Source organism: Anoplolepis gracilipes, chromosome 1, assembly GCF_047496725.1.
Source record: "Anoplolepis gracilipes chromosome 1, ASM4749672v1, whole genome shotgun sequence".
NCBI classification, from domain to species: domain Eukaryota; kingdom Metazoa; phylum Arthropoda; class Insecta; order Hymenoptera; family Formicidae; genus Anoplolepis; species Anoplolepis gracilipes.
In genome coordinates, this window is record NC_132970.1 from 14,475,051 (window position 1) to 14,494,112 (window position 19,062).

At 36.9% G+C, this 19,062-nt stretch overlaps 1 protein-coding gene across 7 annotated transcripts; it reads right to left on the bottom strand.

Annotated features, from left to right (window-relative positions):
- Nucleotides 1–326: 326 nt before the first annotated feature.
- On the bottom strand, nucleotides 327–18,457 carry Rbcn-3a (rabconnectin-3 alpha). Of its 7 annotated transcripts, none has more exons than XM_072887096.1 (32): nucleotides 18,137–18,457; nucleotides 17,392–17,589; nucleotides 17,145–17,298; nucleotides 16,799–16,882; nucleotides 15,917–16,129; nucleotides 15,696–15,831; nucleotides 15,226–15,423; nucleotides 14,956–15,134; nucleotides 14,538–14,753; nucleotides 14,298–14,451; nucleotides 9,531–14,161; nucleotides 9,148–9,462; nucleotides 8,971–9,072; nucleotides 8,697–8,894; nucleotides 8,389–8,619; nucleotides 8,150–8,287; nucleotides 7,833–8,065; nucleotides 7,577–7,758; nucleotides 7,108–7,477; nucleotides 6,803–7,036; nucleotides 6,461–6,713; nucleotides 6,143–6,347; nucleotides 5,779–6,046; nucleotides 5,467–5,640; nucleotides 5,293–5,391; nucleotides 3,706–3,792; nucleotides 2,493–2,553; nucleotides 2,146–2,354; nucleotides 1,930–2,074; nucleotides 1,600–1,817; nucleotides 1,428–1,511; nucleotides 327–1,364 (listed from the first exon to the last, which is right to left on the bottom strand). In XM_072887096.1, the coding sequence occupies exons 1-32, from the start codon at nucleotides 18,221–18,223 to the stop codon at nucleotides 1,248–1,250; spliced, it is 10,173 nt and encodes a 3,390-aa protein (XP_072743197.1). In that variant the 5' UTR covers nucleotides 18,224–18,457; the 3' UTR covers nucleotides 327–1,247. The 7 variants fall into 7 exon arrangements, with proteins under 7 accessions (XP_072743197.1, XP_072743179.1, XP_072743188.1 ...); XM_072887078.1 differs by having other exon boundaries at nucleotides 14,538–14,771; XM_072887087.1 differs by having other exon boundaries at nucleotides 16,799–16,897.
- Nucleotides 18,458–19,062: the final 605 nt, after the last annotated feature.

Here is a 19,062-nt window from a genome sequence, read left to right on the forward strand (position 1 = left end):
TAATATATTATACAGCAATATGCTGTTTTCTAATTATTATCATTATAATTATTAAGTATATTACACATTCAAAAGAAACAGAGTTTATCAGAAGGCAACACAGACACAGTATATACTGTGACACAGATTTCATTCATTATTCAAAAAATTGCCAAATTTTTTTATATTATAGTATTTTAATTGTTGCCCAATTTATTACTTCTGCATATTTTATTGTGGGTGTGTGTATGTATGTGTGTGTATATATATATATATATGTATGTATGTATGTATATACATATACACACATCACAAAGTGGCGATGATGAAAAAGTATCGAAGAGGAGTATTTTGGAATACTTGGAGGTTCGAGCCAAGTTATCGAACGTATATTGTACAACAATAACTTACATTGCACACGTTTCTATTTCAACAAATAATACACAGAAACCTATAATGTTTCTCTTTAGGATAAAGAAATATCTCACATTTCACTATAGTCAATAACCGCTGCAAAGATCGGTTAAATCGTCGTTTTAATTATCCGCTGCTAAACAATAAAATTCATTTCTCAACTGATTTATAAATATTACATATATTACATATTATAAAATATGAAGGTACGTAGATTATTACATATAATTTATCGAATCGTTCAATATTACTTTCATGTGAGAAAGGAATGATCATGTATACATTATATGTAGCACTATATGCTCCATACGAAATACACTTTAGGATAGTGCCGTTCTAACATCGCAACCATCTCGGCACTACGGTTACTTGTGTATTTCGTATATGTCGCGTTGCTTTGGTTTTTTCTTTTCCTTTTTTTTTTTTAAATCAGGGGGAACACTTGGACACGCTATCTAAGATTACAGTTTTACTATGTTTACAAGAGCTTCAATTTTGGACAACAACAACAATATTCGTGCAGGATTTACTACTTTATCATATATATAATAAAGTAGTTTAATAAAACAAATATATATATATATATGTATGTATGTATATAAATAACATCCGTTTAGTTTATCAACACAACATACTAGCCATGCAAAGGAACATTGTATTATTTGCACAGTTGTATGTAAAAGTAATGTAGATGTATTATACAATAGCAATCAATGAATTGCTTTAACAATTCGCCTTTCGTATGGTGTGTATATCTATATATATATATATATATATATAATCAATAAATATCGGCTCTTTCACATAATATACTTACACGGTAATCGTTTCTCTCTTTTATCATCTTTTTAATCCTAATAAAGCGTTTGTATTACACAATCGCGTTCTGGCAGTTGACGAACTTTCATCGAACCATCTGCTCCGCATGAAAACAATCGGCCCGCAGAGTCCACGTGTAATTGGGTAACGCCCTGGACAACAAAATGATTACATTATTATTCCAGCGTTGCGATTAAAATAAATTGATACAGTACCTGTCCTATATTTTTAAAGAAACTAGACCGTGGGTGTTCACCAGGAAACGAGTAGAGAAGAGAATGGACGGTCAAACCCCATATCTGCGAATGAGATTTATTGTTATTGAATAAACAGAATTGTATTTCATTAGAAAGAGAGTTGCGATTTGAGAAAATAAGATTTATTTACCTTAATATCACCATCACCTGCTCCGCTAACGAAAAATTCTTCATGCGGATCAAGCGCCAAACACTTGATAGCTGACTCGTGCGCCTGGAATCTATGCCTTTGTTGTCGTTGCCGCACATCAAATATATTGATATCGCCTTTCTTGCCGCCGCTAATCAGCAATTGATGTTGTGGCGCCAGGATTAACGCGCTGGCTCCCTGCTCGTGACACATAAAACCTGACGACACAATCAGATTATCATGATTACAGGAGAGATATTAGAAGATTATCCATTACCTTATCCATTAAAGTGCAAATAGAGTAATTTTTCGGGTGATTATTATTCGTACCTTGTACGAGAGATTTGTTTTGTGGAAGTAACGTATCCCATAGTGCTACATTTCGTCCTTCTGAGCCGTGACCGGCAGTCGCCACGAGACTGCACGCACCGAGGAAGACAAAGTCTGAGGTAACTTTGCTGTGACACTGATAAGTCTAAAACAGATTTCAACAATAAACAAGTATTTTCAATAGTAAGACTTTAAGCGGAATGCGACAGTTCTTACGAAGAATGGTCGAGCCGTTCCTTCCCGACACGCCACTTGAAACAGACTCAAGTGACCATCGGAATCGGCTACTCCGAACTTGTTGCCGTGCTGTGAGAATCGCACGCGGGTCACTTTGGCGAAAGTGCCAGGCGCTCTCGGAGTCGCGACTGCCGTCTGATGTCCCCACTCCCATAAAGACACAGAGCCATCCTGCGATCCGGTCAAATCTGTGGCATCACCATGCAAAAAGAAAACAGACTTTTTAGATCACTTGTAAAGTTTTTCCTTAATTTCATACTTATAAAAAATGTCTAATCTGTATTTGTACACGTATCATAACACGTAGAATATAAGTATATACTCACATAGCGGTAAGAGCGGATGGGAAGAGATTCTTCTAATGCCGTCAATTTTGTGTTTCAGGATCTGTTGGAAAAAATGTGGACGGTTCATTAAATTGACGAGATTAGAAAGAGAGAGAGATTTGAGATAATATAAACAAGAATATGATACATTTATATATTCCAGCAAAATTGAACTAACTTGATGAACACAATACTGCGACAATATTAAAGGTATTTAACGCATATTTTTGAGTGTTGCATCAACACAAATTAGATTTAATGAAGTTGCATAATGGACACGTAGCATGCGTTTTAAACATTGCAGCGAGTTTCTGATTTTGCAAGTAATATTCGGCAGGAAACTGCTTTTCGACCCATTAGCTTGCAAAGTTCTAACGTTGATCTCTAGCGGTTAGCGCGTCTTGCAGATGTTGAATTAACGTGTGAACATGTATATGAATGTGGTATGATAATATTATACAATAAAACATTGATAGACATATCCAAGTTTCACGCATTCTCGCACCGAGAAGATGAAGAAAAGCGTAATATTTAAAAGATACATTAACTAGATACATTATCGAGATGGAAAATTTAAACATACATAATTAATTTGAAGAAATTTAAACGATAATACATGCATTTAAATGTTCCAATATTCATTAATATTATATGTCAATTATATGTAATTTACATTAATTTACAAATGTAAATATTTGATGTAATACTTGTGATAAGAACAGTGAGTTTTACTCATCAGCTATAAAAATAACGTCTATAACAATCTAAGAGCAGATGAAACACCAATTGCCAATTGAGAATATGGTAATATAATCTTATAAAACTTTTCTATTATATTTCTATATTATGGTTATATTGATAATGTACAAGCAAAGAAAAATACAAACCAATGCACTGTGCATGTTGCTATGAGCTCTTAGACAAAACGATAATGGCTAAATGTTTCTAAAATCAGGCCTTACGATTGAGCTGCAAGGTCTTGTTGAAAAGTTCAAAATATATCTGACTTGCAATATATCTAAAGAATCATTAAAAGTATGCAACAATTTCAATAATTCTTTTTAATTTCAAATCTTTATATTCGAACTATATAAACTTTCTGTGTCTTTAATATATTACAAATCAGAGATATCTGCTTGTTACCGAAAAAAAGTTAAATATGAAATTTGCAGACTAGGATAGACTATAGGGTCTTGTTAGATGTAAATCTCACCGGCTTTAACAAGTGTTTGCTCCTATCGGCAACAAATTGACAGAAACGCAGGTCGTGGGAGCCAGGAAAAGCAGGCATCCCCTTCATCTGAGCGAGCGAATGAGCCGCCAGTTCAGTGACGCAGACCGAGTTAGATGTTAGGCAAGCATTGAACAAGCAACATTGTCTCCGTCACCACTTTTGTGCTACCCTATCCCAATACACCACATTCACAGGCTGCAAGGCTTGTCTGGCGATATGTATCTTTTATCTTTATATGTATAGCCATTAAAAGGAAAAAAAATTCTATATAATAAAGCTGCTCTGTACTATTTAATTGATTGGCATTATAAGTATTTTACAAAACCATTGAAAAAAAAATAATCATTGTTACACAAGTTATTATTAAACAAGCTTTTTCAATTTTAAACAGATATAACGAGTAAATCTGTTTTTCTGACATTTATTGCAATAAAACGAACAAGCCTTGCAAATCCAGCTGTATCCTGATACGTGAGACACAGTGCATGTTTTTGTCTCAATATATATATATCATGCAATGAATGTAAAATTTATTTATAGTCATATGTAGTCACACATCTCTTCTCTTTGGTGCAAGATATTGCTACTCCCGTCAGTCTGAATGTAAATGCACAAGTATTGCCTAATAATATTATTATTTTCGTATATCGAAAATGAGAACACGCGCTGTCTAGTGACAAAGTGATGTCAAACAGACAAATATACAATGTATATGCAAAGACTTGATACACATATACGATGATTCTTGGAAGATTCTTGGAATATTCCAGATGAACAGCACACTTCCTACTTAACTCGACATATATCCTTGCTCTATATAAGCTTGTTAAAAATTCCTTATATAATCCGCTGTGTTAATAGGAATCTCCTGTAGCCAGATATTTATAAGCTGCTTGGGATTTGTATATTAATTTTGAAAATAATCTCTTAATTATGACAAGTCAAGCTCTCTACACGTGAATTAATTAATGGATTTGCAATCTCTTGCGCGATAATAATTAATTGCATATTTTTCACACTCACGCACGCACATGTATATTCAAATATAATCTATATTGTGAGATATATATATATATATATATATATATATATATATATATATATATATATATATATATATAGTGAATACAATTACATTCAAAAATAAATTCTGTGAATAAAAAAAAATAAATCTAACATAAAAAAAATAAAATGCATTTCATCTTATTAGCTTTGGGATTGACTCAACATTCAAAAATTACAATATTGTCAAACAATAAGTATAGCGCAATCATATAAATAACAAATTAAAAAGAAAATTGAATGCTTTACATAAATTAAAAAATCGAGTTATATTTACAAGATTCAAATGCTTCATCTTCGACTTATCACATAATTAAGATTGTACCACAAGTTGAAACATTTCATTAATTTTTAAAGAAAAAATAATTATCTTTTAATTTATGATATACTATTTTATCTACTGTAAGTTATAGAATTATTTGTACCAAAAAAGCAAGGAAAGTCTTGATAAAGGAAAGCAACATTATTTAATATGTAAATCACGATGTCATAAAAAAAACTCACCACACTCGCGCCACGTCCACTCTGACTGGCTATACCTGAATGAGGTTGAGGACTATTTGCTTGAGGACTCTGTGCCAGTAAAGGACGATCTGCTGCTGTCTGCAAATAATGTGTAATGTAAAATACAAAATCTATTATTGTGTTAATATAATAGTATTGTGTTTTAAACTGTACCTGTATAACTAAGAAACTGGTTGGCTGTACAGGCTCTGGGTCAGGTTGCTTAGTCAAGTTGATAATATCGAATTCGCATTCGTCTTCCAGCCATGATGGAAGTTCTAGGAGTAGGGAAATGTTCATTTCTTGAACTTCCCGAGGTGTAGCAAGGGCCATTAAACCTGGGTTTACCTATGTAAAATCATTACAATCGCATATTAATGTAGCTCTTATCTAGATAAACTACATATATTTAAAACAATCCATAAATTTTCTTAGAAACTTTATTTATAAAAAAAAAAAACTACTTGAAATAAGATTTTAAAATACCTGATTAAGACAGAAGGCACTGATGCTATCTTGCTCCTTATGAATGATCCTGACTGGTTCCGGTAAGCTTGTAGTGCCACTATCGCTACCCTTATCTTCTCCAGTTCCACGATGTACGCTATCAACAACTGATTGGCTATTTTCAAGTATTGTCGACAGGGATCTTCGTTTCCCGAACACTGCGCGAATGAAAATATCCTGAACCAATTCTTGTCTAACTAAATAACACCATAGACGATTAGTAGGCGCTGCGGATGCCAATCGTGTACTGAAATTCATTTAGAATATCTTTGTGTTTAATATCCCTCTTTCTGATCTAAATTTTTTATTTGTAGCTAAACGAAAAATTTTATCTCGTACTCACTTAAAGGGAGTATTTCCTTTCTCCAATAACGATCGGTACTTGTGAATTGCTGGCTTTCCAGGCGTAGGAGAGGGATCCGGCGCACATCCAGGTATATAAGTCGCTGACGGTGGGCCCCTAAGTTCCAATTCTTCGCGCAATGAGTCTTGCCACTGTGCAACAATGCCCAGTGTTCCGTGGATTAGCGGACTACTTACGGGTAATTCTAAAATAACGTATCATTTTATTGCCACCTTTATTGTATATTAATTCAATAATTTTCAAATCAAGATTTAAAAGATATTAAAGAGAAAAATCTCTCACAATATCTTTATGTACCTTGCATCTCTATGCCAGCAATGTTTAAAAAGTCTTGTAATTGCTGCTGAAGTATTTTAACTATCGCTAATCTCATCACACTCCAACTATACGAATTAGAATTACTATGCTCAGTATTATCCTTTGGTTTGTTCTTTGGCTTTGAACTCGTGTCGAATACATCTTCTTCGTCGTCTGTAGAATCTAAATCGGACACCGCGGAATCAGAAGAATCGTAATCAATTTCTTCCGCGTATTCAGTCTCTATGCGTGGCTGGAAAAATAACATACAGTTATAGTTATAATGATGAAATAAATAGGAAGATGGCGATGTGACATATAAAATCTTTCTCAATATCCAACCTTCATGAGAAAATAGGAAATCATGCTCATTTGCGGTGAAACAAACTGTTCCCTATACGTAGGTTTATCCTCCTTCATATTTGGCTGTTGACCTGTAAATTGTCCCAACAGTTTCATATTCAGCTTAACGCGTTGTTTGGTCAATGACGTCATAGTATTCCACATTCCACTGGCGGTACTTTGGATCTCGCTCGTCACACTATCGGTCCGCTCAACGCTATTCGTGTTACCGCCCTTGTAAAAAGACAAAAAGAAATATAAAATCAATATTTGTGAAACACACATCATACAAAGATCAATCATACCTGGCTGCTAGTGGTACTCGCTACGCGCAACAACTTTTTCACTCCACCGCCAAAGAGAGAAGACCACGTGTTATTATCAAAGTGCTGTCCAACAAGTCTATACAAAATGTGACTGTCACAACTCGACAGAGCATAAATGAAGAGACTCATGTATGTTGCCACGAAAGCTTCGCAGAGCAAAATATTTAGTTTCGGAGTATCCTCGTCTTTTTCTCGAGCGAGCAATGCGCGTAAATTTGTCACTCCCGGCCACTTGGCAGGCGAAGTAGTTATGCATACACCGTCATCCGTCGAATAACGTCGATGATACCTATTTGAAGCTACCAAGTGACCACCTGAAGACGTTTCTACTTCCGTGACCGTCGGGAAACTGAGAAATATAATTAACATATAAATATCCGGTGTCTTTTTTGGAATACTCTGCACAAAAATTAATCATTTTAATTATAAAATAAAACATATGGCTTACCTCTCTGGCTGGTGATGCTTCATAACAAACGTGTCCGAATCACAAAGCGATTGATAGATACAAGCACTAAGCGCCACTGCTAGATCTCTCATGATGAATACTTCACAGTAATGGGTATTCCTGTTAGGCATCGGCGGATTTCGAAGCTCTACCAATGTCTGCAGCATGTCATGTGCGAGAGACTGCAAAAAACAATAGTCTTAGATATCGATAGAAAATGAGATAAGAGAGAAAATGTATAAGAATTTTGACAAACCTGCAGATGTCGAACTGGATCAGCTACGACAGTTTTATTGCAGGCAACGCTGGCACTTAATAAAGGTAGAGTAGTGGGGAAAGGAAGGGGACTGAGCAATTGCTGTTGAGTCTTTTCTTGTTGCAATTCCTGCAGCAAGAGTACCAATTCCATTCTTACCGACGCTAAGCCGCCACCCGATGCACCGTGCAACGAACAATACGATAATAATGTTCTTAATAATGTTTCATTAGCTGAAAATCACAAGATACTTATTGTAAATTTGTTTTTTAATTAAAATAATTAAATAATAAAAAAATAAAATTAGTTTAACTCACCTTTCAGCCATTTCTTCCTTTTAACAGCTCTTTGTACTTTAGCCTCAAAGTCTAACTTTTCTGCTACTAATATTTGATGCAAAGTCGGTTGTTCACCAGGCTTGTACGGCGGCACATCATCAACCATACCGCCTTCGTCTGAAAATTATTCTTCTGTTAGCTTCTATTATGAAGAAATTTCAAAACTGTTATCAATATCACTTTTAACATTATGTGTAAACAAAATTTAAAAAAATTACACTCTGTCACGTTGTTCACATCTCCGTCTGCGTTAGTACTGTAGCTGCACAGCTGCCTCAATGCGTCTACTTCTCGTTCCAACCACACATACAGTTGATATCGCAGTTGACCGCCGTCTACTTCGAAACCAGTCGCTAATGTGGATAATTCCTCCATCAAGATTTTCAGGCAAGCTACGAATTTCAGTTGTTGCGCCATGATATCCAACTGACCAGCTGACTTTGCTACATCTTTTAAAATATCAATATTTTAATTAACAGTCAACATAATTAGTATAATTTATAATAGAGAGAAGATGAGCTCTTACTGTTATCATTCTCTAAGTTGTATGCATTATCTGGCTCTTTCTTATCAAATTTCATGGTCATCGGAGGGCTATCAGCGTCCTCACCATCGCCTGCATCATCATCATCATCCCAGTTCAATTCTAATTTATCCTCTACACGTCCGGCACTTTGGGACCAATCAAATGACGAAGAATTCCAATCCAGAGAGGCAGCAGCTTCTATAAAAGAAAAACAATATTTTTCTTTCATAGAAGAGAATTCTTAACATATTTCACATAGAATAATGATACATACCTTTATTATTACTTACTCCATTGGCTTCACTTCCCCAATTAATGATACCAGTATCTATTTGAGCATCTTGAGCTCTAGACTTACTTGGACTGTTTAATAAGCCTATTGGAATAGAAGAATGTTAACAATTTCAATTCAGAATTTACAAATATTTTTAATGTGTACATATTTACTTACTTGGAGAGTCTTCACCATTTGTTTCCATAACTTTATTAGGTAATTTGGATAAGACTTCAAGAGCGAGGGCTGGACAGCCAGCCTTGAAATGTGCGTGTGCTGTTGTAAAATACAGTTGCCTTTCCAATGGTGTAATAGTATCTTCCAACATCAGCTGTTTGTCTGGTTGACTTTTAGTTTCTGTACCATAACTGAATCCTGAGATCACCACCGAATGCCCTTTTTTCTTATCTTGTGCAGTAGACGCGATATACTGTCTAATTAACAATGGATGTGTACGAAGATAAACATAAAAATTGAAGACATTTGGATTCGCTGAAATGAAAGGAGACAAGATGTTATTCAAGAGTAATATGCAAAAACGTCTCAAAATATAAGTTTACCTGTCGTTCCTTCTGGTTTATCAGATTCATCATTATACTGCGGGTGCATATGACCAACATTGGTCAGAAGCAAAGTATTAAGAGAGCCGGAATAATCCTTCAAAAGCCACAGAGCCATGCTACGCAAGAATGGGTCAGGATGCACTTTACTCATATCCTGATTTTGTCCATCTTTGTCGCAGCCTAAAATCTCTTCGTACAGCAATCTCCTCATATTAGGAGATGACGTGTCGTTCTCGTAGAGTCTGGCTATCACCATTGCGAGTTGAATATCATTTAGTTTGTTTAGGCATACGTCAATAGCATCTTTCAGTGCACCAGCCAGCAAAAAGAACGCGGCCGCGTGGTCGAATCGTTGTTTTCCGAGTAGAGCAAAAGCGTTTTTCAGTGCTGCCTTTCTCCATCGATTTTCAGCGAAATTATTCGCGAAAAAGGTAGTCATTCGGTCATCCCGTTTGTTCCTAAATAGACCCCAAACTAAATTCTTCTTCTTCATCGCCAAGTAATAAATAGCCGCATCTAAAGGATCTTGATTAAACTGAAAAGCGGCCTTCGCTATTTTCTCCACGCATTTCTTAAGCACCGTGTTACTCCTGATCCACCAACCAACACCGAGCTCTTTCAGCACAGACCACTTTGGTTGACCTTTAGCATAAGACGGAATCAATCCCAGTAACTCCTCTTCGGATTCGGAATGAAATGCCCACACCAGGTTATTCGATGCAATTCCCTGTTTCTGAAATTGTGCTCGTTGTGCCAACGGCAAGCAACGTATTAGATAATTGTAATGTTTCATTGCTAAAAGAAATCTGAGACCACAATCATCCAGCGAATCAGTGGAGACGGTTTCGCCATCCGGGATACCCGTTAGATTTTCCTTAGCGATCGCGTTCTTGGCCGCATCAATTGCAAATCTCTCCGCAAAGTCGACATTACACGTCGACACGGTATCCGCCAGAGCGAGCAGATGCATCTGATCTAGACTGGATAATCCCGGAAGATGAGTATGAGTCAGGAGGCGCGACAGCAATCTTCCTTGTCTAGGACCAAAGTGAGATATCCCTTGCCTTTCTGGCACCGAGGATCGTCGATCCTTCTGCCGCGAACACTCGTAATCCTCCTCGAGCATATCGTCCAACGAATCTCCCTCGTCCAAATTGCTGTCGAATAATTCGTTGTAATCATGCTTGTCCTCGCTCTGCTGATGCGGCAAATTGGTTTCCTTGTCGGCCATTAACAGAGTCCACAACGGCAGGGGTGAAATGGATGTAATCTCCGCGTAGTCCAGCGTCAATTCTTCCGGTATCTGCGTGGTCGAACCTCTCGGTTCCAATGGCGACGTCGTGCCCACATAACTCACCGACATCGTTCTCGATCGCGACCAATTGCGCTGCTTCACCAGATTCTCGTCGTCGGCCCGCAGGGAGCAGGAACTGCCGATACATCGTACCAGATGTGCCAATATAGCCTTTACCCATCTAATTTTACCCGAATTCAACAGTTCCATCAACTGCTTGGGATGATACTGCGGTAAAACTGGGCAAGCTATCCTCGACGCCTCGAACAATCCATAATCCGGCATGTAGTCAAAGCTCAAGTTCTCATTCTGTATACCGCGCTTCTTTTTTGCGTCTAACATTGTTAGATTAATGCTGCTGACGCGTGATAGATGCGGCATGGAGGACACATTGGCCAATCGTCTCTGGGATGTCTCGTGCGCCAACGTGCGTAAATCTTCGTCACGTAGATTTCGACTCGCTTGAAACTCGTCGGACTCCTGATGCTGTAGATTCGAATGGAAGCAGTCGTTTCTCGGATTTGGTTTCCATTGTGAATATACGTGCATTTCGGAGTCCATGCCGACAACCAAAATGCCATCTCGTACCCAAGATATTTGCATAGGTAGCGGGGGCAGACCGTCTGCCGTCGTTAACTCGATCTTGCGCAATTTCATCCATCGAATTTCGTCAACAAACTGCGGTTGTGCCAGAGACGAGGTCTTTCGCAGTATCGGCCTGTTATTGCTTTGAGATTCTTTCATTGCTTTCATATTAGCCTGCGCCAGATCCGAGCACACTGGTGTGAATAGCATAATCTTAGAACCGACACCGACAGTTAGAATATGCGAGCCATCTTCTTTCGATACCCAGTCGAGTTGCACCAGATGCTTTTGTGTGAGAGGGCACGTGTTGCCGTTCTCTATGATTGATTTTCGTAAAGATTGCAACGTACTGAATGACGGGACTGCTAACAGGCCAGCATTCGACTTTGTGGAATCGCCATTTTCCCCATTTCTTGAAGATCTTATATCCTCGTGACTAAGAGTCTGCAATACCTGTGTGAGCCGTTGTTTCTTCTGCAAAAATCTACTGTCGTATAAATAACTAAGATCCAAATGCTGATCCACTGGTATTCGCGGCAGATGAATATTCTTCAGATGAATCGTATCTTCCAGAATCCACTCGCTGCCTCCTGTGCTCTCGCATTCGTATATGGCAACGCAGAGATTCACGTAACGCGAATCCGGATCGTTCTTCGTTGGACGCGTAAATGATTTTCCATACTTGTAGGCACAGGCGATACGTCCGCTGTAGGCCGCGCTTATGTTCAACGGTTGACCAGTGATGTCGATAGTCGATTCCTGATCCTTTCTGATCATCTCCCACTCACACCACTCGTAATCGAGTTTGTCGTCTGGCCTCTTCGTCACCTTACACTTCCAAAAACGTACGGTGCTGTCGCTGCACGCTGTTACAATGATGTATGGCGCAAAGCAGGCGGGATATATTGAGGAACTACTTAAGTGTCCCGCCGCGGGTGCAGCATGAATCACTTCCACTCCGTCAGGCAACGGTAATTCTTGCGTGCAGACCTTCGTAGTAGTGATGAGAACGTGGCTATTCTGATGACGACGAGGCAAGAATGTCGAATCCAAGTCGGCCTGACTCTCACGACGACTTCGACCACCAGTTTGACTAGCTCTGCGCGATCGTCTACCTTCCACGTGGCTTAATCTACCAGGCGTTCCCTCATCATCTTCGTCCTGAACCAGATGAGAATCTGGCACGTACATCATCGAACCCGATAGACCGGAAGTTTCCGGTTGCGACGCTATCACTAATCGCCACATATGCACAGTAGTACCCTGTTGCGTTCGTTCCAGAACTACTATGTAGAACGGCTCCTCGAAAATCGCCGATTGCTGCAAATCGACCATAGCATCCAATGTGGATTCCATGAGTCCCAGATCATTGGCAGACATATCGACACCGGGCTGCTTCTCATCGCTTCTCTCACCCGTGATCAGTTGCTCTTGAAAGACGTGAAGAAACTGCGTGTTTTGCCAATCGTGAGTAGCATCGGCGATAGCGTCCAGTTGTATAACACATCCCGGTCTCGCGGTTGATTGTTGAGACACTATCTTTATTCTATCGTGAATCGAATGTCTGACACCATCATCCGATGACATATCCGTCGAGAGACTGGCCATGGAATCCATCATTCGGCTCCTTCTCTCGCTGATGGACACTTCCGCCAGTAATGTTCTAGCGTCAATGACAGCCTGATAGACTCTTAAGCATTCTCCGTCGCTAGCTACAAAACAAGCACTAGGAGAATTAGATAGATTACCCAGCGTCGTGCTTGGCAGTAGTGTCGGAATCCAAGCTACATTACTGAACGCTGATATCTCAGGTGAATTAATACGCGCCAATTCGGAAACTCCGCCGCTCTTCGACAAGGGCCCCACTGCGTCTACTCGCCATAATATCAGTTCGCTGCAAAAGCCGGTAGGCGACATGATATCCTTATTCTTCGAGGTGTCATGCTTACCACTAACGTTTTCATTAGATTCCGTTGATTGTGCACCAGAAAATTCGGGTATATTATGATGAGAGGTTGTCACAAGTAAAGGTAAGACGGGATGACACGTGATGTCGTTTACACGAAAGCGGTGTCCGGAAGCTCTACACGCGTGTCCTATGCTCAATACTTGTGAAAATTTTGTTTTATCCGCAAACGTCAACTGCCACAAATTCAAAGTACCGTTCGAGTGCTTTGACACCATGGAAACAATCGGACTAGGATGAGCCAATAAATCTGCTTCGTGCCCATTTTTATTATTCTCCGCATTAGCCTCGGCTTTCGTTTGATTCTGATCGTCTGTACTTTCTATATTTTTCAATAGCTCTTGACCAGCTTTCGATGTTAAAGTGGATTGCTCCTCGTCTTGTTCTATAAGGCTGGGTAAAGGAGTCACGACTTCGTTGGGTTCGTTTGATTTTGTCGACGATTTTGCAACTTCGCGGATATTTAATAACGGCCCACCGGTATTGTGAGAATACATCGATACATTGTGGCTCATTGTCGATGCGTCGCCAAGTGGGAATGCGTTCGGAATACGAGTGGAAAAAGAAATCTGCGCTTGTCGAAAAGATCCAGGATGATACTCGTCCAACCATTCGATATGCCAAATCAAAAAGCTCCCGTCTATCGGATGAATTGAGAACAGCAAATCTGGATTATGATGCCAGTCGCGTAGCAATGTTTCTATCTTTGTATCTAATGAATCTGGCGCGTGATTCATAGTGGATGTTGCATCTGTCGCTATCGAATTAATGGAGGTTGTATTGCTATAACAAAAATTGCAACATGTTAACAATCTTAAATATAAATTTTTTTTTTGTGTAAATAAAAATTACTAGTTTTATGAAAAATACAAAGAGCTGTAATATATAGTAGGTAAGAGAAAGAGATTTTGAAAATTACCTGAGACTCGGATGAGAGTGCACACTGTGCGCCAAACTGTGATGAGACGAAGTAGTATGTGCAGTATGGTGTTCATCACTACTATGATCTTCTTGACTCATTGATCGCCCACCAACTGCTGGTTTCTGAATTGTTTGCAGCCGAATTCCCTTTTCTGAAAAGAACATTATTATTATTATTATTGGCAATTGTATTTTTTCTAACAATTTAGATAATTTTCAGAGTAAATTCAATGCGTACTTGGTGTACATTCATCTTCAGAATCATGTTCTACTTGTTCAGTATGTTCTTGATGCTGTAAGCCTTCCTCTTTTTCGACTACTTTACGAGTCAATTCCTGCAATATGTTTTCGGCTTGCATGGTAAAGTGCATTTCTTTGTTATTTAACCAATGTAAGATAAAATTCGGTTCTCTTTCAGGATCTCCGGTAATTAAGCTTGGTACTAGCGGTATATCTATAACATGAACGTATACTATCCACTGATGATTACCAATATTTCAACAATATACAGAATATTATATAAAAGTATTAATGTAAACTGTAATATTAATTGTACATAATCATAATTGTAATAAAAATTATAATATTACTAAATATTACAATATAAAAAAGAAAAAAAACTTTTATAATACATAAAACAATAATCAATACTATACCAGTTTCTGCGTTGATACTGGCTGCCAAATGGAAATGCATTCCAGGATAATGACCAGAAGTTTGATAATTATTATGAAAATCATGTACAGAATACGTAGATGGAAGCGTTGGTAAGGTAGGCGCAGTATGACCAGCCTGATGCTGCTGTTTAGCATGTCGCCGAATATGAAAACATGTTCTATAAACAGAATATTTTATGTATTATCATTATTTTATTTCATAAGAAATATATTTTTATATTTATAGAGTAAAATATGTTTCTCACATACTTCATATGTTTCAGCCGTTGCATAAATCGATGTTTGTGCATATTATGATGACGATGTTTGCCATGATGACCATGTCTGTCAGAGCCTTCAAATTGACTCATATTAGCTAGTCCTTCAATTTCAGGTGGTATTGTTTCTGTCCACACTCGACAAATGTTATCGCGACACGAGGTAACCAACATATTAGATACGGAACCTCTGATTTATGACAAAAGAAAAATTATTGAGATGTTTCTTACATTTTTTAGTATATATAAAACTCAATCAATTATTTATTCTTTTTATTACAAAAGGTCAATACTTTAGTAGTTTAACCAACTTAAAATAATTCGTATATTTTAATTTAATCTAAATATATTTCTGAATATTTTCTCCACATAAATAATATTTTTTAAAATAGAATGTTTTATTGTCTCATGGCTTTTTATTTGATTTCACAAAAACATTGAAAAGTTTCATATGCTACTTACTTTGGCATATATTTACTTGTCTTGCGCCAAGAAAGATGTGTTACAGCGCGTGGGTGGGCAACATAAACGAAACTAAAATTGTCACTGCCTACAGACTGAGAAAAACTTGTATGATCTATGCTTTTTGTTGGAAAAACTAGAAGCAAAAAAAAAAAGTCTTAATAATAACCACTTATAAATATAGTAAGAGCATCCATTCATTATTTAATACGAATACATACATTGCTTGTTTTCAAACCATATTTTCACCAATCTATCATTCATTCCCGTTGTTGCGAATAAAGTACCATCAGGACTAAAACTCATAAGATGAACTGGTGTAGCAGTACGGCATTTCCACACACAATTCCATCCACCTGGATCATTTGCAGCCAATGTGTCCCCAGGCCCAGGACTCTCAGCTTCTCCTCCAATTGAAAATGTCACCGTGCCAGCTGTTAAAAAGTAAATATATGTATTAATGTGTACTAAAATTGTTTTTAGTCACAACAAGATGCACATATCTGAAATATAAATAAGAAAGCTTAATATTTATGGTGTGTTTAATATCTTAATAATTAATATCTTAATATGTTTAATATCTCAAAAATATAAGAAATATAAAATGTTTTTAAATTACATTTTAATATTCATTTCCATAAAATTATATTTATGTAATGTGTTTTAAAATAATGTATATTTATTATGTTCAACAGCAAAATCTGTGTAAATTAAAGTGTTAAATATGGCAAGCATAAAGATTGAATATATGAATATTTTAATTAAACACATTGATCCTTGCTTTTATTTGCAACTTATATTTATATAAAACAAAATCATGATTCCAATTGCAATATAGCATCAGTTACAAAAGCTCCTATTTTGACACACAAAATTTATGGCGAACAAAAGCAACTCTATTAAAGATTATTTTGAAAAGATAATTCTGATCGTGTTCCTAAACAAAATGCATTTGTTTCAATTCTCTAATTCTCATTCCAGTCAAACAAGATATGCAAATGACTAATTTTCATAAGAAATTGATGCAGTGCAGTGGCAGAAGAAAGCTATGATATATTAACATGCCAACACTGTATGTTCATTCTCAAAAAGAATGAACTCACGATCCTGAGAAGTATTTGCAGTAACATTATGATTGTTTCCAGTTGTGCCGACTTCTTCTGTTTGTAATGTTTTCGGCTTTGTAGCTGTAGATAATATTGCTGTATCAAGTAACATGATATATAATTTGAATATTTAAAAATATTAATAAAACATTAAATATTTATCACATGAGAATATCTGTCTTTTATACATATGTCATGCAAATAAAATCAGATTTTCATAGAATATACTAACATTTTCTTTTTTTAACATAAATTATAGATAATTTTTTTCATATAATTATATAAAATTTTTAAAAAGTATACATTATATTGAAACAAATAATCCATAAGAAAATAAACTTACTGTGTTCTTCTTGAAATGGCATGATATTTTGATGCCATAATTGTAACAATTCGCCACCTGTCAATAATCTTGTTCCTTCTAAATTCCATGATAAAGAGGTAATGTTCGATTCTGTTTGCAGACTACCTGTTTGAACCCATCTATATTCTAATTGCTATAAAAGAAAATTTGATAAAACTGCTTTAAACATCTCCTTATAAATGCATATTTAACACTATGTACAACAGAAAAATATATTAATACAAACATGTGAACAAGTGCTGTGTATAAGTGGTGTTGGCTCAAAAATGCACACTTGATTTTCATACGCTGCAGCAATTTTTCCTGTATCTGTACTACAGTCCAGACAACTGATTCTAATGTAATTATGTACAGCCCCAGGAATTATTTGAACTCGTTCAAAGTTGTTGGCCAAGATCACAATATTGCAACCAGCTGCATATGCCTAAGTGAAAAATAAATAGATCGTAATTGATTTAGACTTAGAATTAAAGTAGACATTTTTCAATTTTCTATATTTTCGCAAACTTTTTTTACACATTGTTATACTTTCGTCATATCAAATCTTAATTTTACTTTGTAATATACTACGTCATCAGCGTTCTCGTTGATAAAAAGTCAAATTTTCAAGATTTAACAAGTAATTGCAAAACAAGAAAAATCGACAATCCAACGTGACACGTCAATAGAGAACATATAAAACAGAGATATAACATATATATATATATATATATATATATATATATATATATATATAGCACATGACAAGTATATGACGTTTCCATCGAAGGAAATAGTCAATTCGAAGGAGACGTCTCCTATGTCTTAACACGCCTAATCAAAGTGTCATTTGATCAGCTGACTTCCACAACGCGAGAGTACGTATTTTTCGTCGTGCGATCGCTTACGAAATACCGGACAACGGCCCGCGAGGAGGCCTAAATTAATCGTGAGACACGCGTTAATGATTGAAATTGCTGAAATGGACTTACGGTGAAGGAGATTCCCTCAACGGAGCCAACGGCGTAACAGCGATCGCCTGCATTGCAGGCGCCGCTCAATATCTGATGACAATTCATGATCGCGTGATTACGCGCAAGACGTTAGATCATCGTCTAAGCGAAGGAGTCGGCCACTCTCGCGACTGTGCCAGATACAAACCCTCTGTTAATTGTGTGCTATCACTGACGTTGATCGGCCGTCACTCAGTTCGGCTCGACTCGACTCGAACTCGGCTCTACGATCTCGGAGTCCCTGAGAGATGCGTCTCAGATTGACGCGATACGATGATCGGACGACCGCGGTGCGGCCATCTTTAAATCGATCTTCTCGGAATGCGTTCAAAAATCCTACGTCTAAAGTAAAGGTAATGTTGACCGATTGACCAATCAGGATGAACGGTGCGAGGATTTCTTTGTCTTGATTGGTCAATTAAATGCTACTTTACTCCGCGAGTAGGATTTTTGAATGCACTCTTGTAAGTGACGTTTCTTATTTCTTAGCACGTAGCAGCAGCTGATTAATTAAAGGCGATTCTTTTCGGAGCGATCGCGCCCACGATAACCGCGCGCGCATATCGCGTATTATCGATGCCGAAAATGCTAACGAGATGATGCTTAAAATCTTACGTTACTTAAGAGATGAAAAAGATGTGTGAATTTGATAAATTAAGATGTACACAGATGATAATTTTGAAAATTATAATAAATTTGTCCTCTTTTATTTTATTCTACATTTTTTCTTCTTTCGCACTTTCTTTCTCATCGCATAGCTTAAAAAATAGATCTTTTCTTTTTGTTAATGGATTTTATAACGTATAAATACTATGCCTCTATCTTGTACTAAAATTAACTACGCATATGTATATATATATAAGTTTCTATATTATAATGCTAATTGTAAATTTGTACATAATCAA

Coding starts and splice junctions, on each gene's coding strand:
- Rbcn-3a (XM_072887069.1), bottom strand. CDS start 18,223: ATGAATTGTCATCAGATATTGAGCGGCGCCTGCAATGCAGGCGATCGC. Junction 14,772..14,955: donor CAGTATCAACGCAGAAACTG/GTATAGTATTGA, acceptor ATCAGTGGATAG/TATACGTTCATGTTATAGAT. Junction 5,392..5,466: donor CCAGTTTCTTAGTTATACAG/GTACAGTTTAAA, acceptor CATTATTTGCAG/ACAGCAGCAGATCGTCCTTT.